Source organism: Zeus faber, assembly GCF_960531495.2.
Source record: "Zeus faber genome assembly, chromosome: 4".
Taxonomy (NCBI): Eukaryota; Metazoa; Chordata; class Actinopteri; order Zeiformes; family Zeidae; genus Zeus; species Zeus faber.
The window spans coordinates 12,389,702-12,417,452 of NC_137191.1; the positions used below are offsets into that span (position 1 = coordinate 12,389,702).

General features: G+C 43.9%; 3 protein-coding genes and 1 long non-coding RNA gene across 4 annotated transcripts; all 4 read left to right on the forward strand.

Annotated features, from left to right (window-relative positions):
• Positions 1 to 1,831: 1,831 nt before the first annotated feature.
• On the forward strand, positions 1,832 to 3,129 carry mafgb (v-maf avian musculoaponeurotic fibrosarcoma oncogene homolog Gb; the record flags this gene model as incomplete). The annotated part of the gene is given in 3 exon segments (XM_079999037.1): positions 1,832 to 1,867; positions 2,639 to 3,019; positions 3,022 to 3,129. Coding segments are annotated over 3 exon segments (525 nt in total).
• A 7,083-nt stretch (positions 3,130 to 10,212) lies between these two features.
• On the forward strand, positions 10,213 to 12,475 carry LOC307229142. Its single transcript, XR_013844113.1, has 3 exons — positions 10,213 to 10,843; positions 11,517 to 11,642; positions 11,889 to 12,475. It is a non-coding gene; the product is annotated as an uncharacterized lncRNA (long non-coding RNA).
• A 115-nt stretch (positions 12,476 to 12,590) lies between these two features.
• cp110 (centriolar coiled-coil protein 110) lies at positions 12,591 to 19,830 on the forward strand. Its single transcript, XM_079999401.1, has 8 exons — positions 12,591 to 14,457; positions 14,565 to 14,683; positions 16,951 to 17,067; positions 17,661 to 17,777; positions 17,922 to 18,023; positions 18,149 to 18,265; positions 18,764 to 18,843; positions 19,555 to 19,830. The coding sequence occupies exons 1-8, from the start codon at positions 12,717 to 12,719 to the stop codon at positions 19,703 to 19,705; spliced, it is 2,544 nt and encodes an 847-aa protein (XP_079855527.1). The 5' UTR covers positions 12,591 to 12,716; the 3' UTR covers positions 19,706 to 19,830.
• A 929-nt stretch (positions 19,831 to 20,759) lies between these two features.
• On the forward strand, positions 20,760 to 27,609 carry sirt7 (sirtuin 7). The gene is made up of 10 exons (XM_079999041.1): positions 20,760 to 20,892; positions 23,697 to 23,834; positions 24,894 to 24,998; positions 25,086 to 25,156; positions 25,506 to 25,578; positions 25,674 to 25,772; positions 26,369 to 26,605; positions 26,782 to 26,862; positions 26,969 to 27,075; positions 27,178 to 27,609. The coding sequence occupies exons 1-10, from the start codon at positions 20,791 to 20,793 to the stop codon at positions 27,383 to 27,385; spliced, it is 1,221 nt and encodes a 406-aa protein (XP_079855167.1). The 5' UTR covers positions 20,760 to 20,790; the 3' UTR covers positions 27,386 to 27,609.
• The last annotated feature ends 142 nt before the right edge of the window (positions 27,610 to 27,751 follow it).

The following is a 27,751-nucleotide window of genomic DNA, read 5'->3' on the forward strand; positions in this document are numbered from 1 at the left end:
AAGTGAAAGTTGTTGTTGGTACTCATGTTAAGCGATTAATGGATGCCTCCAAACAAAATCGTCCAATCTCAGTTAACCTGCTATCAAGAGAATGGAGAATCGATTTTCAGCAAAATAATTGCGCAAAAAAATAACCAAATTTTTTTGTGTGTGTATGTGCATGTGCACCTATGTGTTAGTAACAGTAATACTTCTCCCCATTGTCTTGTTGTGAATGCTTTTCTTTGAACTACAGCTATTTATAACTGCTGGATGTGTAGCACACACACACACACACACAGACACACAGACACATGCACACACACAAAGAATGAATTCATTGTGGAGGAGGCTCACTGGGTCATCCTTTTAGAAGCGGAGCCTTTTAGAAAAAATGGTGTATATATATATATAAAAAGAAGTCATTTTCATGAGCAATGGATCATTGTCATTTGGAAAAATCATTCATACACAGTAGACTAAGAGGGGTCACGTCATCGCTTTCCCATTTATGATATGCAAATATGCATTCAAACTGTTTTGAAGAACAGCGGAATTGTTCTGAACTGCATTTTGAAATAACATTTGGATCCAGCAATGTCCATTTGGAACGGTGCTTTGGCAGAAACCCAGGGTTTGTGTTTTGAAGCAAGTATTCTGGAGCCAAATGAGTGGCCCGTCCAAAGTGAGCTTACTTGTTGACTGCAGCCCTGAACCCCCCCCAAGCGGGTCCTTTAGCCTCCCCCTGCCGTGCCGCTGTTTCTGGGGCGTTCCCCTGCATTTTGGGGTGGGCAGGCGGAATAGAGCGGTCCATGAGAGGAGTAAAAAGAGTGGAGGGGTGAGAAACGGGAGATGAAGAGTGACAGAAGAGAGCAGTGATGTGCGTGGAGGGGGAGGAGAGAGCAACGGGAGGGGTGAGAGTGAGATCAGGAATCTGCTTAGTCATCATGACTGGTCTCATGATGATCGCTCAGCAGCAGCAACAATAGCTGCCCTTCATCAAACACACATTTATGCACTTGCGCGCGCGGGCACACACGCACGCATGCACACACACAGAGATCTGAGAGACGAGGACCAAAGTAGCACACTATACAATAATCTCATTGAGAGCTGAGAAGATGCTCCTGTGACACTGTGCTCCAAGGTCTGATCTCATCGTTTGCACTTCCCCCGTCCCTCCATGTTGACTTTTAGAATTGGAGCTCTTCTTTCTCCTCTTTGTCTCTCATTTTCACTTTGTAGCCCACAAAACTAGGATCTCAGGTCACATTTCATACATTCGGGTCGATATCCCCTTTCTTTTTTTGTATGTCAATGTAGTTACAGTTGGTTTTACCCTGAAGTCCTTCCCACTTAATTTCACCACTTCCTCTTTATAATGTACATTACTCTCCTATGGGCCACAGGCCAACCAGTTAGAGTTTTAGAGTCGTAAGGTAGTAGGCACTGTTGGGCTAACCACCAAGAAACAGGAAGTCAGGGAAATTCTAAGAAAAGCTTTCAACGTGTCTCTCACTTTCACTTACACACAGTTACTGGATGCATCCCAATGAGCTCGGTGACATGCAGTCACGCTGGATTTGATATGATTGCTTCGGTATTCCTGGTGGGTGTCGATCCGTCGTTGACAGCTTTTCGGGTGGAAACTACTCATTTGAAAATACAATTTGTTTATTCACGTTGGTTTTGCTGGTCACTGTCATACGCTAGATCTGGAATTGTCTCGTCTCAGTACGAGAAGCCCTCCTCCATGAATGGTGGATATTTGCCACGTCAGATTGGTTGACCTGAACTCTGTCTCTGCTCCCTCCTCTTTTAGGTCTGTTCAGAAGAGCACGGCTCTTGTGGCATGACGACCACTAACAAAGGAAATAAAGCCTTGAAGGTAAGCGGGTGGACGTAATAGACGATGAATTACTCCTTTCAGGGTACTTGCGCACTAAGAAACATCAAACGCCAGCAAGGCAGCCGCCATCTGAGAATGCGTGTCCGGGGAGACGGGCAGAAAGGCAGCGGCGTTCGGAGGACACACGTTCTGATCCAAGCTGTGATTGGCTGCCTGTAAAGACAAGTGGCAATGGAAAATAATTCTGCCTTGATCATTTTTTACAATTTCTCGTTCTTGTTGCATCTGCTAGGAAAAGTGCTGAATATAAACACAGTGTAAATCATCCCATAAACAGCACAAATCTTAAATGCACTTGTGATGTAGACAGATCCCGACATGTCTTTAAACGTGCGATTTCACCTTGATATTGATCGGCCAATGAGCAAAAATCGAATCCGCCGGATCTTGGCGCAGCCTGAAAAACAGCGCCCTGCTCTGCGGGGCGGCGGACGGCCACCGGAGCAGGGAAGAGATTTCCCATCATTAGGGCAATGTCGCAACATGGTGTGCAAACGCCTTCAGACTGTTTCCCTTCTGTTAAAAATGCACTTGAATGAACTGAAATGACTGCAGCTGATTTTCACTCCTCATCATTGTCTCATTGATTCCCCTCTCTCTCTCTCTCTCTCTCTCTCTCTCTCTCTCTCTCTCTCTCTCTCTCTCTCTCTCTCTCTCTCTCTCTCTCTCTCTCTCTCTCTCTCCTCTCTCTCTCTCTCTCTCTCTCTCTCTCTCTCTCTCTCTCTCTCTGCTCTCCCCATCCTCCCTCAGGTGAAACGAGAGCCCGGGGAGAATGGCACCAGCCTGACAGACGACGAGCTGGTGACCATGTCGGTGCGGGAGCTGAACCAGCACCTGCGGGGGCTCTCGAAAGAGGAGATCCTGCAGCTGAAGCAGCGGCGGCGCACGCTGAAGAACCGGGGCTACGCCGCCAGCTGCCGGGTGAAGCGCGTCACGCAGAAGGAGGAGCTGGAGAAGCAGAAGGCCCAGCTGCAGCAGGAGGTGGACAAACTGGCCAACGAGAACGCCTCCATGCGCGTGGAGCTGGACGCGCTCAGGTCCAAGTACGAGGCGCTGCAGACCTTCGCCAGAACTGTGGCCCGGAGCCCCGCCGTGGGGGTGGGGGTCAGGGCGGGCGGCGGGGGCGCGGCGGGAGGGGTGCCGTGCCGTCCTCCGTCATCGGGCCGCTCATACCGGGGAAGGTGGCGACGGCGACCAGCGTGATTACGATCGTGAAGTCAAAGACGGATGCGCGGTCTTGAGTGGAGGGGTTGCGAGGGTGGAGTTGAGCGACATTGAGCGAACCCTCTTCCTCCACTGGCCTCTTCTTCTACCAGCACTGGCGTGTCAGCGGGTGGGGTCGGATGCCGGCGTGTTGCTGCACCGCGTCCGACACCAGTGCAGGTAAAGGACGAGGGGGAAGTAGAGGAAGCTGGGGATGCAGATTTTGGTCAGTGCGTCGTCATTTTGCACAGGCTAAATACACAGGGTTCCCACGGCTACACTAAGGTTCTAGAGTCCTAAATTCAGGTAAACAAATTAATACCAAACATAATTGAAGTGAAGGAATGGAAATAAACAGCTGCCAATTTAATTAATCATGTGTCAAGTAACGGTTATGCTGCTGTTATTTTTGATGTCCTTGATATCAAGGGAAATACAATTCCCCACCAGACATTACAGTGAATTTGTGTTTGACCCAAGAGAAAAATTCATGTATAAAAAAAAAGTTAATTAAATTTGCAATATCAACAGAGACAAAATGTTGCTCATCTAATATTATAGGTAGAAATTTTTAAAAATAAAACAAATTATTGTTATATTAAAAAATTGTATATACAACTCCAATAGGATTTACAAAAAAAATAATAATTAATGAACCCTGTATATATTTATTCTGTGCAATTGTAATGGAATAGGAGAGAGACTTGATGTTACTTTTAGATTTTAATGTCGGCAAAACAGTAAACACCCGCAAACTGTTCAACTAATCCAAGAGCAATTGACAAACTTTTTTTGAAAAAACGTACTGTAGAAAACAAATTGTACGCAGTGGTGGTAACTGTATTTCTACTGTTTTTGTACGGTGTTGTCATTCACACGAGGTCCACAGTGTATTCTCTGTGTCTGAATTGCTATATATCAGGAATTCTGTGAAATTCTGTGGTGTATGTTCGTTTCGGTATCGCTATATTTAATTAGCTGTATTTTTCATCTGCCTCTCTGTCACACGAAAGCTCTCTGCCCCAAAATCTCTCTATCCAACCCCGTGATACCAACTAACGGACCGGCTTCCGCAAAATAATACTTCCTGGTTCTGTAGGAAAGCGAAGCAGCAATTGATGGTCAAAACAAAACAAAACACAAGAACGTTTCCAAATCCGAAAGTAAAAAGGTATTAAATGAAAGTATGAAGGAAACCGGGGGAATCGTCAAGGAAAGGGTCGCTTTGGTTGGATTGGGATGAAGTTGTCCTGTTTTCATCGGTGACATTTGAAAAGGTCTTTTGTCTCATATACGTCCTCACACAGAAGATGTTTTCAGCCAGGTGCTTATACCTGTGTTTAATGGACTCCACTGACCAACCAGGAGTGTCACGGCATTAAAACCTCCCGCCGTCGCTGTGTATTGTGAGAGCTGTTTGACCCCCATCCGCATTATAAAAAAAACACCCATTTGTGTGACCGGGCAGATCCCAGACTGAGAGAGGACAATATGCGCCGATCTGCATTTTCACACGTTTTCGGTCATTTTCATTTTCTTCCAAAAATCTGTTTTCGGAGGGAAAAAAAAAAAGTCTGTTTTTTTTTTTGCGTAATTTATTCAGCCCCCGTTGTTCCGAAATTTAAGTCGAACTCCCGCCCTCGAAACGAACTGTCCTGGTTTCTCAAACCGTGATCCCAAAAAGAAGCTCGCCATGTCAGACATTTGGAAAAAAAGCAACAACACATAAATGTTTCATTGGATTTCCAGTCACACAAATGGGTGCCATTTTGTACACGCTTTACCATGAAACTTGTCTTATAATATGTGGTGTTCTATGGTGAACTGATCTTTGTCTATATGTATGGTAGAATCTGGAATTTTATAAAGATGTAATTATCTTTGCATTGTTTGTAACAACCCTAAAAAAAAAAAAAAAAAAGGAAGAAAAAAGGTATGAGGAAATCTGTTTGATATATTCTCTCTATTTTGCAACCGTACCAAAAGTGGCTTACTATTGATAGCTTTGTTTTTTCTCCAGTGACTAGGCACGTGTGTGTAACCGTGGGCTAGTGTGTGGTGTGTTGTGTGTGTGTGTGTGTGTGTATGTGTATGTGTGTGCGTGTGCGTGTGCGTGTGTGTGTGTGTGTACGTAGGTATGTGGCGAGTCCATCTGTGAGGAGGATCTGTTTGATTTCAGGCTGGGGCGGGTGATGAAACCATGGGCAACTGCACTCTCTCCTCCTTTTGTAAGGTCTTTGCCCCCCGGTGACTCACGTGGGGTCGGGTGGGTCTCGCTGAGATCAAATCGCCTCCCTTAATCGTGATTATTTGTAAACGCACCAACTAAGATGTCGAGACTTCATTTGATGAAGACGCGTCTGTGCTTCTGCCGTCACGTTTGGCAGCTCACTACATTCATCAGCAATACTCAAAAACGTGTGGATGGAGATTAGACGTCTGAGGAGAAATAAGGAGGATGGATGGCGCCGCAAGCCAGAGGATCTGATCGCTCCGGATCGTCTGGTGTGTGGGTGGTGCAGACTTGCGATGAGCCTGCATGGCTCCATCACCCTTGCTCTTTCACTAAGTTATTGTCATGGAGTTAATTTGGTTCTGCTCTTTTTTTTATTGATATGCATATTTCATTCTGATTGTATTTTATTTTATTTTTTACTGTGCCAGAGAAGGCTTTGTTCATATCTGTGGTTTTCTACTATGTGGTAAAAAAAAATGCGCCTGCGGCCGAGCAGGGTTGTGTCCCTTAGTCTATTATTGAGGTTGACTCTGCCTCAAATGGCGTTGTAAATCAAGAGAAAACTGTTTCAAAAAGACAAATTTATAGGGAGCGACGCAAGCAGACCCAAATTAAGTTCAAGAGAAAAGAGGGAAGGGCAGTTGCTTCGCTGACTCCTGTGCAGTTATTGAGAAGAGCAAGGCTCTTCCTCATCTTCCGAAAATGTAAAACCCAAACAGCATGAGCACAACAGCTAGAGGAAAGAACTCGGGGGGGTTCCGGGTTCAAGTGGAAGCGTCCCGTAATTCCTTTCGCTGATAACCACTTGCAGGTTCAATCAACCGTGGAACTAGAGAGCTAAAAATGTCAAGTGACAATGTCTGCTACAGACCTTCCTTCATATCGATAAACACTGGAATACCCTCAGCTGGCATTTAGCTGTGAGCCAATCTAGGTAACGTTTACATACACATACACACACACACACACACAGGGCATATATATAAAGTGTGTGTGTGTGTGTGTGTGTGTATGTGTGTATGTATGTATGTATGTATGTATGTATGTATGTATGTATGTATAGATATGTATGTATATATATATATATATATATATATATATATATATATATATATATATATATATATATATATATATATATATGTGTGTGTGTGTGTGTGTGTGTGTGTGTGTGTGTGTGTGTGTGTGTGTGTGTGTGTGTTTGTGTGTGTATATATATATGTGTGTGGTATATATGACAAAGGATTTCCTTTTACGTTTTTGTATTGGCAGAATTCTTTTCTTTCTTTTGGTGATCTGTGAAATTGTCCTGATGATGTTTTTCTTGTAATCCCTGCTTCTCTTGCTTTCTCATCTGTTTTTTTCCTGAGGATCTTAATGGTTCAGATTTTCTACTTGAAAGTCCTGTGATGTGGTGTGTCGTGGGGGCAGAGTAGTGGGGGCAGGGTGTGATAAAACCAAGCAAAGGCAAGCTCCACTAAAATATCAAACCTCGGAAGTGCTTGTCAATAGAGTAGGTTCGGTTGTGCCAAATACGTGTTTCCTCGAGTTTGCTTGATTTGTGGGTTTTTTTTGTGTGTGTGTTTGCATTGTGAGTGGACATGGTGACGGTCGCTAAGGGGACTTTTCTAATTATGCAAAATGGCTAAAAGAGGCTGAGTGAGAGCTCCCGCCGCACAGGAGAAGCGATGCTGCCGTAGCTGTTTGTCCTGCATTGTCGTCACCGTCATTACCGTAGATACAGTATGAAGTGACAAGGTCAATCGTTTTTACAGAGAGTTTATCTATCACTGCTATGGGAATGCCAATAACACTTTATGTCCGTCTTTAAAACTGGCCTACGTGGGGTCATTTCCTTTTTCTTGTCCTTGGTGTCACCTTAAGTATTGAATTAGCCATTAGGACGACATCACATCATCCTGAAATTGTTTGTTTCCTCTGCATTGACAGAGGAATATATGACTTTAATTTAATTTGGAATATGCTCAAAACCCCATTCATCTCATCTTCCGGGACCAGAGGTGTGTTTTGGTGGTGAATCGCCTGGTGTGAGGGAGTGGCTTCCACACGCTTTCACCGGCTGCTGTTCCATATTCCACGTATCCCCCATGTCTAGACGACAACCCTGATCTTTGCCATGCTGTTTTTCTTTCTGTACGATACGACCCGCGGAGTTAATCCATTGCTTGTCATAGTGATTAAGGCCTCCGCCTTTTTATGCAAAGACTTTTCATCCCAACCTCACGTAACCACGTCAACAGTCATTCTCATGTTTAAAGGGTACGGGGGCGGGATGACAAGCATTACCGCTGTGGCCGTTTTAAGCTGAACTTTCGCTGCCCCTTTCATATCAGTGATGTTAACATGTTGAACTGCCACGCCCTTCTCCGAAATGTGTACGTTTTCTCGTACAATGATTAACTCCTTATCTTGGCACTCGACCAATCAGCATCTAGCCATTCAGTTGTTTTCCCATCGAGTGGATCACGCCACCGGGCCTTTCACCCACCGCCACCACGATCAATACAAGTAAATGAACCAAGGATCCCTTTGGTCTTTGGTTTTATCTGTTCATCGATACTTTTGGTTTTGCCTCTCTGAGCAAAGCTTTTTTTTTTCTCCAAACCCACGCACACACTCACACGCACACACACACACACACACACACACACACACACACACACACACACACACACACACACACACACACTTGCAGCAGCTTTTAACTGTCACATCACAGCGTCTCATTGAAGCCCTCGTTTCAGCATCCTCCTCCACATCACCTCTCGTGACTGTCCCTCCCATCTGCTTCGCGTTCCATTTATTAATTTATTTATTTGCTTTTCATTTTTCTTTTCTTTTTTCCCTTCAAGCAGCATGTGGTGTAAAGCGGTGTGATTGTATGACTATTGGTATCTGGAAGTCAGGATATTTTTGTGGTTCTAAAAGTATATAATGGTAAAGTTTTAAAGCTGTAGAAAGTAATGAGTTTTCGTAATTGTGGCATATTCATAAATTAACTTGTGATAGAAAGTTCAGTGTTTTGTAATATTTCTGTAGGGAGTGTAATAATTTATTGTACCACATTACTTTCTATGTGAAACTACTTAAAATGTGACAGTCTTTGTAAGTATTTATCGTCTCCTAAATTATTGTACTTTTTTGCAATTTGTAGATATGTACGTGACGATGACGACGTATTTGGAAATCATGAAATTCCCTGTTTCATCACCTGTTCGACGCATCTTTTAATTTATTGATGTATATACTGTATGTTTGTTGATAAACAGCTTACTTTATTTTGTATATGATGAATAAACATGTTTTAAAAAGCGACGTCGATTGGCTTCACTCAGTCAATACATGGGGTGAGCGCCGTTAACCTCGTACGAACCCAGTGCATTACGCCTCCAAGGTAAGGATCCTCCCTGACACCTCGGCCGTGTCCGACCACTATTACAACACACTGCCCGCACAGTGAGCCGGACACCTGAGTATCAATACCTGAACAGCAGCAGCTCTCACAGATCGATTTTTTTTTTGCGGCCTCCCCGTGTCCTGGGCCGCCAGGATTCGGGGAGGATATGGACTGCCTCTCAAACGATTTTGATGCGAATTGGTTAGCACTGTGAGGCACCAAGAACCCAACGCCTTGGTTTAAAGATGAGACCCGAGCACCGAAGCAGTCCTGTCGAAAAAAAACGTAAACGCAATTGGCCCCTGACTAAGCATGAGGCGCTCCACCAGACGTGGAACGATGCATTAATGAATTATGACCGCGTGCCTATTCTGCAGCCAACACCGCTTGGTATTTTCCAGGTTGATTTGCCTCATCGAGAATAATACTAAAAATGCGTTGGACACCATAGCGACGCTGACTGAGAAACGGCTCCGATTCCCTTTACAGCTGGTGCAATGTGTTTCACTCATTAAATCGACCTTATTCGAGAGGCGCTTAAAGGGACTCTGCGTGTCTTGGAAGTGGGATCTGACCCTTTGTTGGTCAAGGTTTCTTCCATTTTGAGTGTGTGTGTGTGTGTGTGTGTGTGTGTGTGTGGGGGGGGGGGTTCTACACCCGAGTGGATGTTAAGGCTTGGGGATGCCATTGATTTCCCTGTGAAATGTGGGCTTGTGAACCCTTTGAGACCGTACTGTGATTAAGGGCAGTATAAATAAACTTGACTTCACTTTTCCAAGATTATCTCATTTGCTTAATTGGTTAGAAAAAAATAAAAAATAAGGAGAAGACATTAACTTGAAAAAAAAATAATCACAATTTCAGACCATGCACAGTGATATAATTAATAATAGCTCAATAAAAAAAAAACATTATGAGAAGCCTTGATGCCTGAGAAATGCGATTTGAAGGATGCGGAGCCAGCCGAATTGTATAGAGTGGCTGGAGGTAAGGAGGTAAGTGGCGGATTAAAAACAAAAAACAAAAAACAAAAAAAAAAAAAAACAAAAAAAAAAAAAAACAGAAAAATTGAATTTGTATTTGTTGTGGGATGAGTCTGAATAAGAATGTCATAATTACTGAATACCTGCTTCCAACTGCATACTTAAATACATACTAAATATTTGCTTATTTATTTGATATTTTTTACCTGATAAATAAACATAACACACATAATGATAAATCTAACACACACACACACACACACACACACACCATCTTCTCTTTGTTTGGCCGTTCCCCCGTTTGGCCTCTAGGTGGCAGTGTGTCAACGTATTGTCGAATGAAGTCTCATTTGCGGCTTCTCCGCTGGTTTGTCCGAAAACATGGAGAAGGATTGGACTGAACGCCCCCCGCAAGTAACTTTCACCGTTTTCGACGCGCAAAACACGCAAAACATATTTTGTTTTTGTTTGTTATAACGGGGTACTCACCAAAGTGCGCGTAGCGTGTGTATCTGTTACTTTACATGTCCGCGACACCCGCAAGGAAAGAGTTTGTTTGTTTTTTTGTTTGGTAAATCCAGCTCGTTCGTGAAAATCCAGGCCGCTGTGTCCGGCCGCCGCAACTGTCACCGTCGCTCCAACTAAGCGAGGCGGGTAAAGTATAAACACTGGGCCGGTTCGCTCCCATCGCTGTGCACGTCGAGGGCCTGGTATCGTCTCATTTAGTAGGTATAGAACTGACTAAACATGTCGACACGTAAGCCCCGAGGTCAACGTTCCTCTTGGCCTTGTTAAACGGTTGTTTTGACCAATAGTTAGCCTAACGCCAGCTAACGTTAGCCGGCTAATGTGCTAAAGAGGAGCCGGGGAGGCGAGTGGTCCAGGGTTAAAAAAACAAAAACAACCCCCCCCCACATCGTTCGAGCTGATACACCGCGTTCCCAGTTGAGGAATAAAGTTCTGGAGCGATGGAGGACTACGACGACTTTGTGCAGCGTCGCCTCTCTCTGCTGCGGGGGAGTAGGGCCGAGCAGCCTCCCCCGGCCCCCGAGAGGAGCCGGTCCTCCCGGTCCTCTCTCATCCAGTTCCACGGACAGGCCATCCTCCCTCCCCTGGTACGAGAAATGCGCTGAATTTTGACTTCGCCCACACAACTGACTGTTCATCGTTCACCCGCCATGCAAACATACTGAGCTAAGGTCACCAATTAAGTATATACTTACAATACTTCATATACTGTTACAATGCTTAAGTAACAGGACACATACCCTGACACAAAATGACTAGTAAAAGTGAAAGCGCCTCCCTGCCATTTCTTTCTTCGTTATAGTACACGAGTGCTTGCTCTTAAATCTCCTCAAAGTTGTAAGAAGTAAAAGGTAAAGGTACTAGTCATGTTCAGCATCTATACGTTGTACCCTGTTTGCTGCAGGTGGGTGCAGATCTTGATTAAAATTTACAAACAAAATAGTATAGATGGTGTTATAGTCATTTACAAGAATATGGAATTAATGAATCATTGATAAGTGATCCTAAATCAGCATTTTTATATATATATAAACATAAGTATTGTAATTTGAAGTAGTTAAGTAAAAAGTAGCAATATTTGCTTTGAAATGTAGTGGAGTAAATGTTGAAAGTCCAAAACGGAATATACTTGTAAATATACTTGTAACTTGTAAAATGTACTCAATTACAGTAACGAAGTACCTTTATTCTATTACTGTCAGTCCCAGAATCTCATCAATGACATGAATGAACGACCATTTTTTATTTTTTTTAAACCAGCTGTCAGAGAAACAGAGAGAGGAGATGCAGAGCTATAAAGAAAAACTGAAGAAGCCTTCTGATACCAGAAAGTCCAAAGCCGACAGGAGAGTGGCCCGTGTACACAACATTTTACACAGTGTTCAGGTAACAACGATTCGATTGTCTCCTCTATTCTTACTGTAACAGTCCATCAGATGCTCTACACACATAACATTTTTATTCTGAAGAAACGTTGCCTGATAATAGCTACACCTTCAATATAACTTTCACGCATGATTAAATGTCATGAGGAAATATTTTCTCTTTTAATAATAGTCTTAACAATAAATTAACTTATTTTGTAAATTTTTTTTAAACACGAGTATTTTACTATTTCCTAATGTGTTGCAGCTGAGGAAAGCACCTACACTGGAGCAATTCTTTCAGGAAGAGGCGGAGATTTCCACGTCAAAATATTCACACTCCAATTCCATCAGCTGTGTATCCCGATCTCAGACTGATGAGGCCATAGAGACCAAATGCCACCTGCCATTTACATCTAAACCTGGGCCGCATGATGAAAACATTTCAACCAACGTAACGCCCTTGACATCAATGACTTACAGTGCCATGTCCATCCATCGACACACACCTTCACAAAATGACCAGGGAGGGTGCTCTGGTTATCAAAACGAGGAGAAACTTCCATCACAACCAACCGCAGATCCATTTGCTGACATAAGCCACCAGTCAGTATCCTCAGGTTATGTGACCCATGACATTGCTGAAAATGCCACCAGTCTGTCTGGTCTGATTGAATCACTGGAGGAGAGCTGTGGGTTTGGCACTGAGGGGGGAGTGAATCATTCTGGAGGCGCTTTCCTTTACAACACCACCGACACAACCACCAAAATGCCAGATATTTTCAGCCATCCGCCTATAGATGGTGAGGAATTAGAGAAGTTGACAGTGCTATCATCCCATTTTGTCAGTGAAGAGTCACAAAATGAAGCTTGTTTTACAGAAAATAACCTCATAATGGATGTGTGTTGTACCTCACCTAAGAATGATTCTGTCATTTTCACACACTCGGAAGAAGATGAAGAAGTTAATGCAACAGGTCCCCAAATAGAAAATAGCAAAAGTGACCATCAGGAAATTATATCACTTGAAGTTAAAACTTCCCCTGCACAAACTCAGAATCAAAATGTAACTGGAGATGAGTACCCACTCCCTTCAATGGAAACCAGTAACCCAGGGTCTTCAGAGGCAGTAGACGCTCATCAGCATACAGCAAACCAACCACAGATTCAACGTTGGTCTGATGTAGCAGAACCAGCAGGGGACCTGCATGGCAAGGGGGACAATAGGTCTTCCGACGAGCCTTACCGCCTAAGCCTCCAGGCTTTGTTGAAGAAATCTCAGGAGTACCGACAGCGCCAGCGAATGCTTAGGAACAAGTCAAAGAACACTAAAATCCTGGAGAGCGTGCAGGAGAAGCTCGACAAAGGGGCGGACGAGTATGCCTCGTCTGATAAAGAGAATGATGAGTCTCCCCACAAGAGGATTATGACCATGGAGGGAAATAAACCCAGTCAGAAGGGTCACGTTATTGGAAACAAAGTTTCGTTTTCCTCATTGGCACAAACGTCACCGAAGGAATCTTGGGAAAATGAGAAGACGCCATCGGAGAAAGACCATCCTGTCATCGGGCAACACGATGAAAAGGCAACTTTTAACAAAATAACACCCAATATAAAGGGAAGTGGAAATTGTGAGACGTTGACTGAAGACATGGGAGAAATCTCATCAAAGAATACACTTGTATGCTCACTGAAATTTGGAAAAGAATCCAAGGATATAAACAATGTGCCTCAGTCACTTGTTGAAATCTCAACAGATTACTCTACCGTTCAGAAGGCCTTGTACTTGAGCAACAAACACAGCAGTGGCTGTAACTTGTCTATTTCTAAAAAGGAAGACAAGGTCCTTGTTCCTGCCCCTCAGTCATGTATGAGTCCAGTTCAGTTCAAGAGCAAAGCAACTATGAAAGTTGTGGCGTCTACCAGTCCCGCCAGTGACCCAAAGCGGAAGGTTCTGGTCGATGCAACCCAAAATGTAGCTGGCAGAGCTCATGCTGGCCACAGAAATGATCAGTTCCCAAAAGTTTACCTTGACACGTGTCTAGTTGGTGAGGTTAATTTAGCAAAAGCATTATCCAGGAGTTCGGATCGTGTACAGCGGATTGATCAGCTTGAGTTAAACCTGTCCAGTCTCAAACTACTGATCTCAGATCTGGAGTCCACGCTAATAGAAAACATTCACAGTCAGAATGATAATCACTGCTTCCCCAGCGACTTCATGTGCAAAGACACAGAGAAAATTGATCAGACAAACACAGACCATCATATCCAGGTTCGCCATAGTGATTACGACTGTTGTGAGGAAAGGCTGAGCCCTGATGGGACAGGGGTCCAGTGGTCAGATAGATCCCCTCCCGTTAAGGAGCTTAGTATTATGGGTTCTAAGGATCATTGGGCCTATAAGAAACAGCAGCCGTCTACACAATGTATCACATCCCTGACCCAGAGGATGCGCATTCCAGGTGTATTCAGAGAGGTTCTACAAAATACCTATTTTCCAAGTAAAGGCTCCGTGCCGTCAAACACCAGCAACCAGCCGACCCACAGGAGGACAGAGATAACCGTAGAAGGTGAAGACTCTTCCCACTCCGTCTCACTCAATCAATCATATGATGTGGATAGACCATCTGGGCTTTGGCTCCTAGAGGGATCAGGATCAGACCTGAGTTCAAGTTCAGAGTATTTGACCCTGGGGAGCGGAGGAGGGGGTCAGGGAGGTGTGTCCAAGGCCAAGCGGAGACTGCTCATGCATGCGAACGAGGGGAAGGAAGAAAGGAGGGCGGATTGTGACGGAGGAGCTGCGTGGATTGTCCGCCCTCACTCCAGTACTCCTAAAGGTAAAAACCATGACAGAGATGTAAAGAGTTTTGGGTCTGTGGGTGGCTGTAACTTGCTACCAACTTGTCTTCTCCTCCTATTTGTGCCATTTTCTGTCTTCCTTCAGCCTCAGCGCAGTGTAACAACGGCAGTGGTGCTCAGGAGCAGCAGCCTATCCAAGTGCATGAAGCGGATTTGAGAGGCCTGCTTGATGAGCAGAGGAGTAAACAGGCTGACCTACTAATGGTAATAGCTTCAGTGTTTCCCATTTAAATGCCAAATTCTAAATGTGGAATAAAAAAACAAATAATCAGACATGAGTGTTATGTTAGCTGGTATTTGTTATATTACTTGACATTATAGGAAAGTTCATGTCTTACATTTTTTGCTCTCCTTCTAGAACAATTTGAATTTAAGCAGCTTATAATTATAAATCTATTATGTCTATAATGGGTTTGACTAGAATACCAGATTTTTACTTGATGGAGTCCCGCATTCTAATGATGGTGATTACTTTTTAAATACTATTTTGTAAAATCGATATCTTAAATAAACATTGTAAACCCACTTTAAGCATTAAACATCATGTTGTTCTCCTACACTCTTGATATGAGGAGAGAACAAACATAAATTAGTATGGCACCTAAAGCTCAATAATGGAGCCATTCTTAAAAAGCTTGACTTTTTCTCTGCCGTGATAATAGAAATACTCATTTTCATTACTCATTTTCCACAATGCCAATTAAATGAAATGTTTTCGACATGAGATCCGTCAATAGATCATTATTTAGCCCATTAATGCCAAGTTACAGTCCAGTCGAGGCAATAAGTACAGAAGACAAAATATTTACGACAAAAAGATACTGAAAAAAGTTGGTTAGGCTGCCACTGCAGACTGACCATCTGGATGGAAAACGCAATATCAGTGTCAGAACCGGGTTTCCCTTTGTGTGCTAAGATTGCTAATGATATAAGCAATCTCAAACTTGCACACAAAGGGAAATCCTTTTGTCTTACCAATATATTCTGTTGGTAGGAACACGTCCCTACTGTCGCTACCCGAATCTATGCCAATGATGATCCCCATCCTATTCCCCCTTTAGCCTCACCCTTCAGATCTTGCATTAGATAATTGCTATGTGATGTAGTTGCCATAATTCTGCCCACCGAGAATGTTGAGCACACCCAAGGTCAACAAGAGAGAACTGAAAAATAAAATGCCCCTTGTAATTATTCTTTTAAGAGTGGAGCGGTTTCTTCCCCTTTCTGCCCAATCCAATTACCTTGGATGTGCCACTACGCTGACCCAAAATGTTTTTCAAAAACAAGATGTAGACCTTGGTGAGACTCTGGCTTTGTGCCAACATTTGGATGCACATACTCGCGTGCACGCGCGCACACATACGTTGTTCCCCTACCTGTTAGAACGGTGTTGTGGAGACCTGGGTCGTGGGCAGACTACAGACATCTGCTCATTACAAGAGACCTTCAAACTCTCCCTTGTAAAAAAAAAAAAAAAAAAAACCCCATGGATTCTACCATAAATGTTTCATTGCATCCCTAAGAGGCAAACTGGCACGGCAGCCTTGTTTGTGTGTGTGAGGGTGTGTGCACATGCATTCGTACGCGCTCACGTGTAGATGTGCACAAGAGCCCAAGGACACCTGCTGTTTTTTTGGCAACAAGGTGTGTGTGTGCGTGTACGTGTGCGTGTGTGTGTGTGTGTGTGTGCTTGGCCAGTGTCCTTGCCCTATTAATTACAGTCTCTGTTTAATTTATGCATCTCTAACACCAATATAATTAACATAAGCTGTGTGATGAAAGGACCTTTGTCATTGTTCCTTTTCTTCTCCCTCTCATCCTTCCATCGCTGGTGAAGTGATGAGTGAAAGGAGGAGGGAGCTGGCGACACTGCTCGGTTTAGTGAGCAGAGCGAGGGAATTGACACAGAAAAGGAAAGGATGATTTGTTTAATTCATGAGCATCTGTGGTTAAGTGGCAGATTGTCCCGCTGAGTGCCACCACTAATGGTCCCTTCCTCGTCTTCTTTTTACCGTACCTCTGTCGCGTCTCTAATACCCTTCTCTCCTCCTTTCCTACCTGTCTGCTTCCCACTTTATAAACTTCCTTCCCTTTCCCGTTCTCACTTCTCTCTTGCCTTTCCTCTTCTTAATCCCTCCTTCCTTTCCCTCTTCCGTCTCTCTCACCTCGGTGCCTTAAACCGCTCTCCTCCTGTCTCTTTCCCTCTACCCTCAATTAATTCTTCCTTGCCTCATTTGCTGCGCTATCCAATTCGATATTTCCCCACCTTATCCCGCTGCTATACAAACACACACACACACACACACACACAGACACGTGTGTGTGTGTGTGTGTGTGTGTGTGTGTGTGTGTGTGTGTGTGTGTGTGTGTGTGTGTGTGTGTGTGTGTGTGTGTGTGTGTGTGTGTGTGTGTGTGTGTGTGTGTGTGTGTGTGTCTCTTCGTCTGATCCCTCCTCCCCTGTACTTCCTCAGGCATTGGCCGAGCGCTACCGTCTCCTTCAGAGCGTGTCCTTCCCTTGTGCCGCGTCCGTCTCCCATCTCAGGGACGCCTTGACCTCGCCCACCCAGCTCTCCAGCGCCTCCTCGCAGGTACGGGCATTATGTTTGCCCCCTGACGTCGGCGGCGTGCGGGCCTTGGCCCATGTCCCCATAACCCAACGAGCTCACATGGTCCCGAGTGGCTCCGGAGTGCTCTGCGGCCAAGCAGTCGCAGCTGTTGACGGCCTCACTTGAGTCAGATAGATGAGGGATGCTCCTGGTGCACGCACACTCACACAAAGCAAATTGAGGGTCTATCCTAATCTTTATTAGCCTGTTCATTTTATTTCTTGGATTTTGTTCACTAAAATCCGTCGCAATCCTCAGCTGCAGTTGCATTCATTTATTTTTTATTTAACCAGCATGTTATTGTACTGCAACAGTTTTGGAATCAACAAGTAAGCGACAGAGCACGCGGCGGCCCTTTTTTTTTTTTTACATCCTATTATACTGATGGGCTACTAGTCTGCCGGCGCCGATGTGCTAAACAGACGCCAGTCGAAAGACCTTGAGAATCTGGGCGGGAAATTAATTGGTTGTCACTGATGGAATTGGTATTCTCCTCTCTCTTCCCCCGTGGTCCTCATTATTCGGCCCCCTCGTCTCTTGTTCACCCCCCCCCCCCCTTCCTCCTCCCCCCACAGCCATCTGGTTCTCTTCTGCACTGCTACCGCCCTCTTGTGGCCGCGGCGGTGAAGGGCTATCTGACTCGCAGGCTGCTGAGGACCGAGAGGGTGGAGCAGCTTCAGCGCACCATCAGGGTGAGCGGAGCCCCTGTTGTCTAACCCTGCTGCAGACCTGAGAGGCAGCGGCATGTTGAAAATACATAGACATTTATTTATTTGTTGTTTGTTTGTTTATTTATTTTTTTTATGACGTGGCGATATGTGTGCTTCTGCACTCAGGACACCCAACAGTTCCTGCAAGCCTTACCGCCCCAGACTGACGGGAGAGGAGAATTCTCCACCAGACAGGATGTTTTGCTGCAGGAGAGAGTCAGGCTGCAGGTATTACAGCGTCCTTGTTCACTTTCTTGCTCCAACACCGTCGTTGAGCAATTAATGCCCGCCATTACGCATTACACCCACTAATCCTGACCCTCCTCTGCTCTTTGATTGTTTTTTGATTCCAGCTGCGTTCTGCACATTACGATGTCTATGACATTTTCTTCAGTCTGCCTACCTCTGAGCGGATGAAGCTGATCAGCTGGGACAGAGAGCTCACCAGGGAGAGGGAGCTCAGGAGACAGGTAGCCTCTCCATGACCTCATGTCAAACCAAGTTAAACACCCACTCATATCCATGGCTAAATGATGTCTAGACACTAGAGCGGAATTGGCTCAGAATTGTTATTTAGTGATTACCTGAGGAATCTTAGATTTGAACACTTTCTTCTCACAAGTCACATGTTGTTACCTACATAAACTTTGATGTCAAAGCGTTTTCCTTTTTTTAATAATTACCAATCCAGGGAGGTTGTAACTTTTCAAAATAATAAAGACTGGATGACTTCACGTTATGTGTATAGTGTAGTCAAAGTAAGAGGATGAACCATGATTGCTGTTCTCATTTTGTTACCTGGGCCCTAAGGAATGTGGAAGATTGATTGTGACCGTACTGTGTCAATATATATTTTCTTTTACAATACAGTACATTACTCCATACACTGTATTTTCAGGCTGTGTGTTTGTTTGTATAACATTGGACTTCATACCATTTTAAATTGTGAAATCTGCTTATGTATACAGAGTGGAAAAATGGGCACCATAGGACAGAGTTCTCTGTCCGCCGCTACACAAAAGTCCCTCCAGAGGAAGAGGAGAGTCATGTAAGTACTTGGAGTTTCTCTGGATCAATTCAGCTATCTATAAGGACCTCTTTACATCACTCATACTAAATGTATTTGTGCGCGTGCTGGCTGGTTCATGTTATTAAAATCGACGGAAATAAGAGGAGGGGCTTTACCTCATACCTTACAGACATAATAAACATAACCTACTCAGAGGAAATACTTATATTTATTGCAGACACCGGCCCTATTAAAGCAGCCAGAAAAATGACCCAGGTGACCACCTTTTTAATTGTTTATGCAGGAAAAGCCTCGATTTGTACTCAAATACAACAGCGTTCCATGTGTTTTGTTGTTTCCTGCCACGTCGATGAGCGGTAGGGTAAAGAGACAAACACCACGTGAAGAAACGGCTGCTTGTGTTGAGTTGAATTCTCCAAATTCCTTTCATTCTTTGCTTTCATATCCTTCCCCTCACTTTCACAAACAAACTTCTACAGCAAACTGTAGTTCGAAACTGTAGTTCCCGCAAGTGAAAACGGAGGGCCTAGCAAGAGCACGTTGCTTTGCATAGTGCGAAACAGTCCCAAGTGGATTGTTGTGAAGAGCTCCAACACGTTGCTTCTCCCCAGACAGTTTGACCCGTTTGCGTCACTCTGAGTCTTGGGCCGGTTGGGGTCGATTTCCTACTCTGAGACGCTTGATAAATACAGGCCCAGAACTATATGTCCTCTTCTCTCTTCTCACCAGGATCCGAAAGAAAGCTGCAGGAAGGCATCAGGGATCTGTGATCCAGATCGGACACAAGCCTAACCTGGAAGCCCAGCCGACCCCGCAGCAGGGACGGTCCAGCGCCAACCCGTGGAGGGTCCCCAAGACCACCACTTCCAGCAGATCCTGACGACACTTGAAAGGCCCCGATCCTTAAATCTGAAAAAGCTTTTTTTTTTTTTTTTTTTTTTGTTTTTGTTTTTGTTTATTTTACGTAGTGGATAAAAGATTGACACTGTGTGATGCAGGAATGAAGTAGCATGAACTTGAAAATCGCACGATCAGTGTTGTGTTCTGTTAGTACCATGCACGTGGGGATACACTGAAGCGAGATAAGCTGGTTAGGTGGCTTTTAGGTTGCTCTCTCTCTCTCTCTCTCTCTCTCTCTCTCTCTCTCTCTCTCTCTCTCTCTCTCTCTCTCTCTCTCTCTCTCTCTCTCTCTCTCTCTCTCTCTCTCTCTCTCTCTCTCTCTCTCTCTCTCTCTCTCTCTCTCTCTCTCTCTCTCTCTCTCTCGGCACATGATACAGACTTGCTCTAAAGTGTATCCCCTGGACTGAAGGGGGATATGTTACAAAATACATAAATAACATTTGTTTGGCTTTACATCTGCATTCATGTGTAATCTAAGAAAAGATCACTAAGCACAACCAGGTGTTTGCTCTACTGGCATCTGCATAAACCCCCAAATATGTCATTTAAGCAAGACACTGCTGGATGCATTTCCAGCAAATGGACAAATGTATGTTCATATCTTTATTTATCTCAGTTTAATATTCATAGTTGTTTTTTTCTTGGGGGGGGGGGGCGTGTGTGCGTGATGGGACAATTTAGAGGTCTGACATTTTTTTAAATTGTTGCGTTTGACTGTTAATGTATTTTCCATTCCCAAATGTTGCCTTAATTATCTGGACTGAAGTGCTAGGTGTTACATATCAGTTAAATACTGAAAGCTTATATATTTTTTCATGTCGACTGTTTTTAAGTGGTATTTATTACGTCGTTGTTAAATAAACGTTTCTATTGTCTTGTAAAGCCTTCCAAGTTTTTTCCCCCTCCCCGCAGTGGGCGCTTATTTCGTGGACGTTACACCCGCCTGCGGGTGGGCGGCGCTGTGCTCTGTGCCTGGCAGTTAAAAGGGGACCAGGGTCGGTGCTCGTTGGTTCGTAGTAATGTGTGTGCGCAGCGTTTTGAATTAACGTCGGTGACCGATGGAAGATGGAGGAAGGGAAGGAGGCTCCGTGTTCACGGACCGAGAGAAAGGCGTTGGAGAAAGCCAAGATCCAGCAGCGGGAGAACGAGAGGAGCGTCTTCAAAGCGGTAAGGAAGCGGCCGTGTTGGCGGCGTGTAGCCTGCCACGCTACCGTGCTAAACCAGCGGAGCGCCTTCCAGCAGCACAAATCAAAGCAATAGACCATAATAATAACAACGATAATAATAAAGTAAGAATAAAGCTTTTCGGGGAAAAATGGCGGTTATGAAATAAACCTTTAAAATGTAAAAAAAAAAAAAAAAAAAAAATCGGCAATAAACTAGAAACATTTGGCAACATTCAGTAAACCCAACAATTAGTATGAATTAGTCTGGATTTTGGTTCCTTCGTGGATTTATTATGGGTTTTCTGAAAATGTGACAATCTGCTGGGTCAAAAATACACAAACAGTAATGATTATATTTGGTTACATGTCCCTTGGCCGTATTCACCTCAATTAGGCGCTTTTGGAAGCCTGGTTGGATCTTTGACCGCTCCTCTTGACAGAGTTGGTGCACTTCAACTACACCCGCTGTCCTTCTGACACAGACTTGTTTCTTCAGCACAGTCCACGTGTTCTCGACGGGGTTTAAGTCAGGATTTTGGGAAGGCCATTCTTAAACCTTCATTCTAGTCTGAATTAGCCATTCCTTTACTACTTTTAAAGTGTGTTTGGGGTCATTGTCCTGTTGGAACAAGACCCACGCTTCTGGCTGATGACTTATATTACTTACTTTTGAAAGTATGTATGTGATGAATAAACCTCTTGAATCTTTATTCTTCCTGAAGAATTTGGAGGTAATCCTCCCCCCTTCATTATTCCATTTACTTTCTGTAAAGCACCAGTTCCACTGGCAGCAAAACAGGCCCAGAGCACTACCACCACCATGCTTGACGGTAGGTATGGTGTTCTTGGGGTTGAAGGCCTCACCTTGTCTCCTCCAAACATATTTCTGGTGGTTGTGGCCAAATAGCTCCATTTTTCTTTCATCTGACCACAGAACCTTCTTTCAGTTCCGCCTTTTTCTTTGTCCATGTGATCAGCAGCACACCTCAGTCGAGCCCTAAGGTGCCGCTTCTGGAGGAGGGGCTTCCTACTTGCACGGCAGCCTCTCAGCCCATGGCGATGTGAAACACACTTGACTCTGGACACTGACACCTGTGTTCCATCAGCCTCTATTTCATCGCAGACCTGCTCTTTGGTGGTTCTTGGTTGACTCTTGACCATCCTGAGCATTTTTCTCTCGGCAGCAGGTGAAGGCTTGTGTTTTCTTCCTGATGGTGCCAGTGACACGACTATACCATGCACTTTATACTTTAAACAATTGTTTGCACAGCCGTTCTTGGGACCTGTAGCTGCTTTGAAGTGTTGTTCAAGTAGATGATCCGCTTTTTCAGATCTGTGCTGAGCTCCTTAGACTTTCCCATTTTAACGTTTGTGTCTGAGTATCAAATGGGCTCAGAAGTCACTAGCTTTAGTCCATCATAATCACTCACAAGACTTTAAGAGGCCATGCCACACAGCAAATTTAATTGAAACAACTTTCTACATCACCAAAATTGATAATTCAAGTTGCTGTATGTCTATTTTTGACCCAGCAGATTTGGTCACATTTTCAGAAGACCCATAATAATACATAAATGCATTAAAGAACAGAAATGTTTGAATGTTTCTTTGACACAAAGAAATATGTTCTCCAATCATTCCATCACAGAAAAATAAGAGTTATAGAAATTATTGGAAACTCAAGACTGCCAAGACATTTGAACCTGTGTGCATAAAAGTGTATGTGAACCTTTGACCACAACTGTACCTCTGGTGAGGCGCTAAACTCATGTCTGAGTTCCTCTATAAATCAATCTCGGGTCTCTAAATAAAATAATACAACAATTTATTTATTGAATCAAGATTTAAGAGGTTTATTTGTCACATACATATACTGTACATATGTTCATACATATATGCAGTGAAATGCCTTTGCAACGCACTTGGAGATTATGCACAATAACTTCTAAACCAAACATAATAGCTAACCTAATTCCTACCTACCTAACTAACTATTCCCCAAAACGTAATGCAGTTAGTGAATAGAATAAATTTAAAATAAGCCTCAAAGGGGTAATATAGAGTGGGGTTACAAAATAGAAGTTAAGTGAAGAGTTTTGTATATGGGATTGGCTATTTGTTTATACAGATAGAGATATTTCAAGAGAATTTCACAACATACAGCAAGGCAGTTTGCGGTAATTCTGAACATTCTAGTAGAAGGGTTGCTTATATAGACTAAAATTTTGAAAAAATGGTAATATACAATAAATCAGAAAATTACCAATATGCCTCTGTATCAATTCACACAGTAGGATATTGTGTTTGACTACATATGTATAAAATAAGATATGAACATAGTACATACACTACCGTGTACCAGGATGGAAAATGAAATGGAAACAATATTTACAGTATTGCAAAAGAGTGTTTTTTAACGCTCCATCTCAGATCACCCAGGTCAAGTTGGCCAGCTTTGTGCACATATTGCAGGAGTTCCACCTGCCGCACACACATCTGAGTGGTGTTTCCAGGGCCCTCCAACACAGACACGGCAATGTGGTTGAAAACACTCCAGTTTTATTGTAGAGAATGAGCTAGGTGGAACAAGCCAGGAGCGAGCGTGTGCGCGTGTGTGTGTTTACCTGTTGCTTGTTTATTGGTCTAACGGGCAACAGGTCCCGGGCCCAATTACCTAGAACAGTGGCTGCTCAAACCACACCACTCATATTTACTGTGCAGGGTCAGCTTGATTTAATTATTACTTTTTTTATTTTTTTTTTTTAAGTAAGTAGGGATGGATGATTGACAATTTCCCTTCACCAGGTCACAAGGATCTTGAAGAAAGCGGAGGCTGATCGTTCAGAAGAAGAGGCTGCCGTGTTGCTGCGGCACCAGGACACAGTTGAGGAGCTCTGCAGGAGACAGGACCGCAGGACTGTTCTGAAGAGGAAGCAAGAGGAGGTGAGCACCAAACACGGCATTATTAAACTGGATCGTTTAATGGACTCACGGTTGCATTTAAAGGTTCCAAGGTGGGATCTGCACTTACCTGTCTGAAGGTGTATGGGGGGGAATATATTAGTTATGTTTGTAATCACTGTAAGCATCATCAGTGACCTTTCTATCTGACTGAAGGAAAATGTTATGATCACAGAATCAAATTCTTGACCTACCCTGTCTCTACCTAATTAAAGTCATGGAAGTGTGTGGGAGTGGAAGCAGTAATATTGGCGCAAAGTAGGTGTGGAGCTGAAAAGCATGAATAGTGACTTTTTACAAGTATGTATTTCATACAAATATATGAAATATTTTTTTATTTTATAGTCAGGGGTGCGGTGCGGAGACATCGGGCGCAAGCACTTCGCTTGCCCGCCAGCTGGAGCGGACAGTGAGAGGTAGAACGGGTGGAGAGCGTTCCTTCTCCGGAGGCAGGGAGTGTAGGACAGGTTGAAAATGATCACACCGATTTTAATAACGTTGGGTTTGGTTTATTGCGTCCGGGGACGGGGTCAGCAAGCCTAACAACAAAACAGACTCAGTTCCTAAACAGTTGCCTAGCCTCCCGTGATATTAGACACCATAACAGCGTGACTTAATGTATCCCTAACAGTCTCAGACTCCATTAAGCAGGCCAACATGGGAATGAACACCTTCTGCCTTTGCCGGACATTTTTTATCCAGCAATGTTACAGATGTTAAGGACATGAAAGTTCTCAATGGTAGCGTGCTGATGTGTCCTTGAGCAAGACGCTTAGCCCCCTAACTGTTCCCCGGGCAGCCCACTGCTCCTGGATACGTCAGTTACTAGGATGGTAATATGCAGAGAAATGCATTTCGTTGCCTCAGTATGTGTACTCTGTGCAATGACGATAAGTTGACTCTAATAAAAGAAAAAAATGTTAAAACAAAAGAATAAGAGATGATTTGTCTTCAACTTTACAACTCGCTGATACCTGCAGGCACACAGCTTTCATCTATCTGCCCCTTAGATCGTTGTACTCTTCTCTCCCTGCACTGTAGGTGTTTGATGAAGAGGGGAAGCTGAGGAAGAAGGTGAGCCAGCTGGCTGAAGCGGTCAGACTGGCAAGGCACCTGGTGGTTTACACTGGAGCGGGTATCAGTACGGTAGGTCAAACTGAGTCGTTCATTATTTTTTTAAATCTTATCTTAAGCCCCACCCTTTGGACGGATATCTTATTTATGTTATATTAGGCAGCATCCATTCCAGATTACAGGGGCCCTAATGGGGTGTGGACACAGCTACAAAAAGGACGAGCTATCAGGTGAGCCGAACTTGAAATATGCACCACAGTGTGTTGCACTCAAGTTAATTTTGGTTGTAGCTGGCAACGTAAAGTGGCAATCTCGAAGATTTTCATTAAAATAAATGTCTGTAAAATCACTGTCCAATGCCAAATGATGTAACACAAAGGTCATTGAGCCTATGGCCCGCCATTCTTTCATTTACACACCGCGTTCACATGCATTCGCGCTGCCAAACGCACGCAATTACCGCTTTTTGCCATAGGTGCCGCCAAAAACAAATAAAACCGAAATCTTCACGATTGCCACTTTAATATTTTGCACATATCTCCTTATAATATTTAATGTCACCCCCATCCCCTCTTATAGCTCATCTGACCTGAGCAATGCAGAGCCAACCCTCACACACATGTGCATTAAAATGCTTCATAAGGAGAAGCTGGTAGGTGATTCCCCTTAAGCTCTGTTTAAAAAGTGGTTTTGCAATTTGTGCATTTGTCTTTATTTGTGTGTGTATGCGTGTTCGTCTGTCTGAAGCTGCAGCATGTGGTGTCTCAAAACTGTGACGGGCTTCACTTGCGCAGCGGCCTTCCCAGACACGCCCTGTCTGAGCTTCATGGAAACATGTTTATTGAGGTAGGAGCAGCACTGGAACTTAGACAGAGGACTATGGGCAGTGAATAAAGCCATTTATTTTTCTTTCTTTCTTTCATTGAGCCATCTATCATTGATCCTTAGGAATAAATTGGCGATTGACTGACTGGTTGTTGTTTTTTTGTGTTTTTTTTTTTTCATGCGTTTTAGAAACAATATATTAAACACAAGAAATAAAAATAAAGGGCAAAATGAAAGAAAGCAATCAACTAATTCTTGCAAGCCCCACATTCCCTGTATGTGTGATTCCATATTTTACTTCAGCTGCATCCGCAGCTCAAGCCACAGTACTCTTATAAATGGCTGACCTGTAAATCACTTCTGTATTGTTAAAAGTCAATGGACAAGCAAAGAATTGATATTGACTAATAATTCTTATATATTTATTCATAGAATTTCTTTGCTGTTTATGGATTTTTTCAAATGACTTCATCAGAATGCCTTGTTGCTATGGTAATCAAGTTGAAATATTACTAAAAGAAGAATCTCAATAGAGATCATTATTTAGTCGCAAAAAAAAAATTGTCCTGGGGATTTTTTATTTATTTTTGTAATGGCGTTCTCCGTCCTGCTTTCAGGTGTGCACACTGTGTTCCCCGGTCAGGGAGTACGTGCGTTTGTTTGACGTCACAGAGCGCACCTCGCTGCACCGCCACGGGACAGGCCGCAGCTGCAGCCACTGCGGTGGAGATCTCGGGGATACGATCGTTCACTTCGGGGAACGTGGGACTCTGGAGCAGCCCCTCAATTGGAAGGGAGCAGCGGAGGCCGCCAAGATGGCCGACGTCATCGTCTGCTTGGGCTCCAGCCTGAAGGTAGGCTACATGAGCCATGTGCTTTGCCAGCTGGTCTCTTTTTATATCTGGCGTAGAATTGATAGATTGTTGTACCAAAGGTGTGACGTAGAATTGTACTTAATTTGTTTACTGAATGTACAAACCTGCCGAGTTTAATTTCTCAGCTGTCGGTATTTTCCTCTCTGTGCCCTAAGGTTCTAAAGAAATATGCTTGTTTGTGGAGCATGAACAGACCAGCCAGCAAAAGACCCAAACTCTACATTGTCAACCTACAGGTACAAGTTAGTTTTATTTTTTTACTTATTTTCCATTTGTGTGAATTTGCAACAAATGTGTGATTGGACCTCAGGGGATACTCATGGTATAGTGTATTTATTTTAGTGGACACCAAAAGATGACCTGGCCACTCTCAAAATGAATGGCAAGTGTGATGACGTCATGCGTCTTCTGATGGAGGAGCTGAACATTTCAGTGCCCGTTTACGACAAGTGAGGACCTCGAGATCCAACTGGACCACAGCACTCGCAGACAAACGGCAAAATTTTGAATTGTGCACTTTTTTAAATTTTCCCTTTTCTGTGTGATATCAGGGCGGAGGACCCCATCTTCAGACTGGCCACACCATTGACGCCCGACCAAGAGGACAGCCACACTCGTAAACTCATAGCGTCCCCTGCTGGACAGGAGGGCGGCTCGGCGGACACCGGCGGACCGACCGACGACGCTGGCGTGCACGGCGGCTGGTTTGGACGAGGATATTCCAAAGGAAGGAAGAAGAAGAAGAAAAAAGCTGCTTAATGGAAGGCAAATGTTATGACCACCTACCTTGCATTGCTCATTGTCATGAGCTGGCTCCCTGAACGGCGAACCAGGTATTTGTTTTTGGATGCTGCGGTGGCGCGAAGCTGGACGCTTGTATCTTGAGCCGCTTCAGAATTTTTTTTACGATTTTGAAATCCTCTTGAAAGGAATCAAGTCTGGATAAACTCAGCAGTTTAAGCTCTACAAGGGAATTATGGAAGGCTTTGGGGTATTGAGCGAGGATGACCCAAGTTCTTGTCAGAGTCCAAACGAGTGAATGCCGTAGTGCGCTAGTGGTTAACTGCAGTATTACAATTCTTGTTACTTAATGAAGAACCTCATAAAAACACAATGAGTTAATTA

Excerpts from the sequence above, each read along its gene's own strand:
- cp110 (XM_079999401.1), top strand. The coding sequence starts at position 12,717 with ATGGAAACCAGTAACCCAGGGTCTTCAGAGGCAGTAGACGCTCATCAG. Across the intron at positions 14,458-14,564 it reads TCACTCCAGTACTCCTAAAG|CCTCAGCGCAGTGTAACAAC; the intron begins GTAAAAACCATG and ends GTCTTCCTTCAG. Across the intron at positions 14,684-16,950 it reads AACAGGCTGACCTACTAATG|GCATTGGCCGAGCGCTACCG; the intron begins GTAATAGCTTCA and ends GTACTTCCTCAG.
- sirt7 (XM_079999041.1), top strand. The coding sequence starts at position 20,791 with ATGGAGGAAGGGAAGGAGGCTCCGTGTTCACGGACCGAGAGAAAGGCG. Across the intron at positions 24,999-25,085 it reads CTGGAGCGGGTATCAGTACG|GCAGCATCCATTCCAGATTA; the intron begins GTAGGTCAAACT and ends ATGTTATATTAG. Across the intron at positions 25,579-25,673 it reads TGCTTCATAAGGAGAAGCTG|CTGCAGCATGTGGTGTCTCA; the intron begins GTAGGTGATTCC and ends GTCTGTCTGAAG.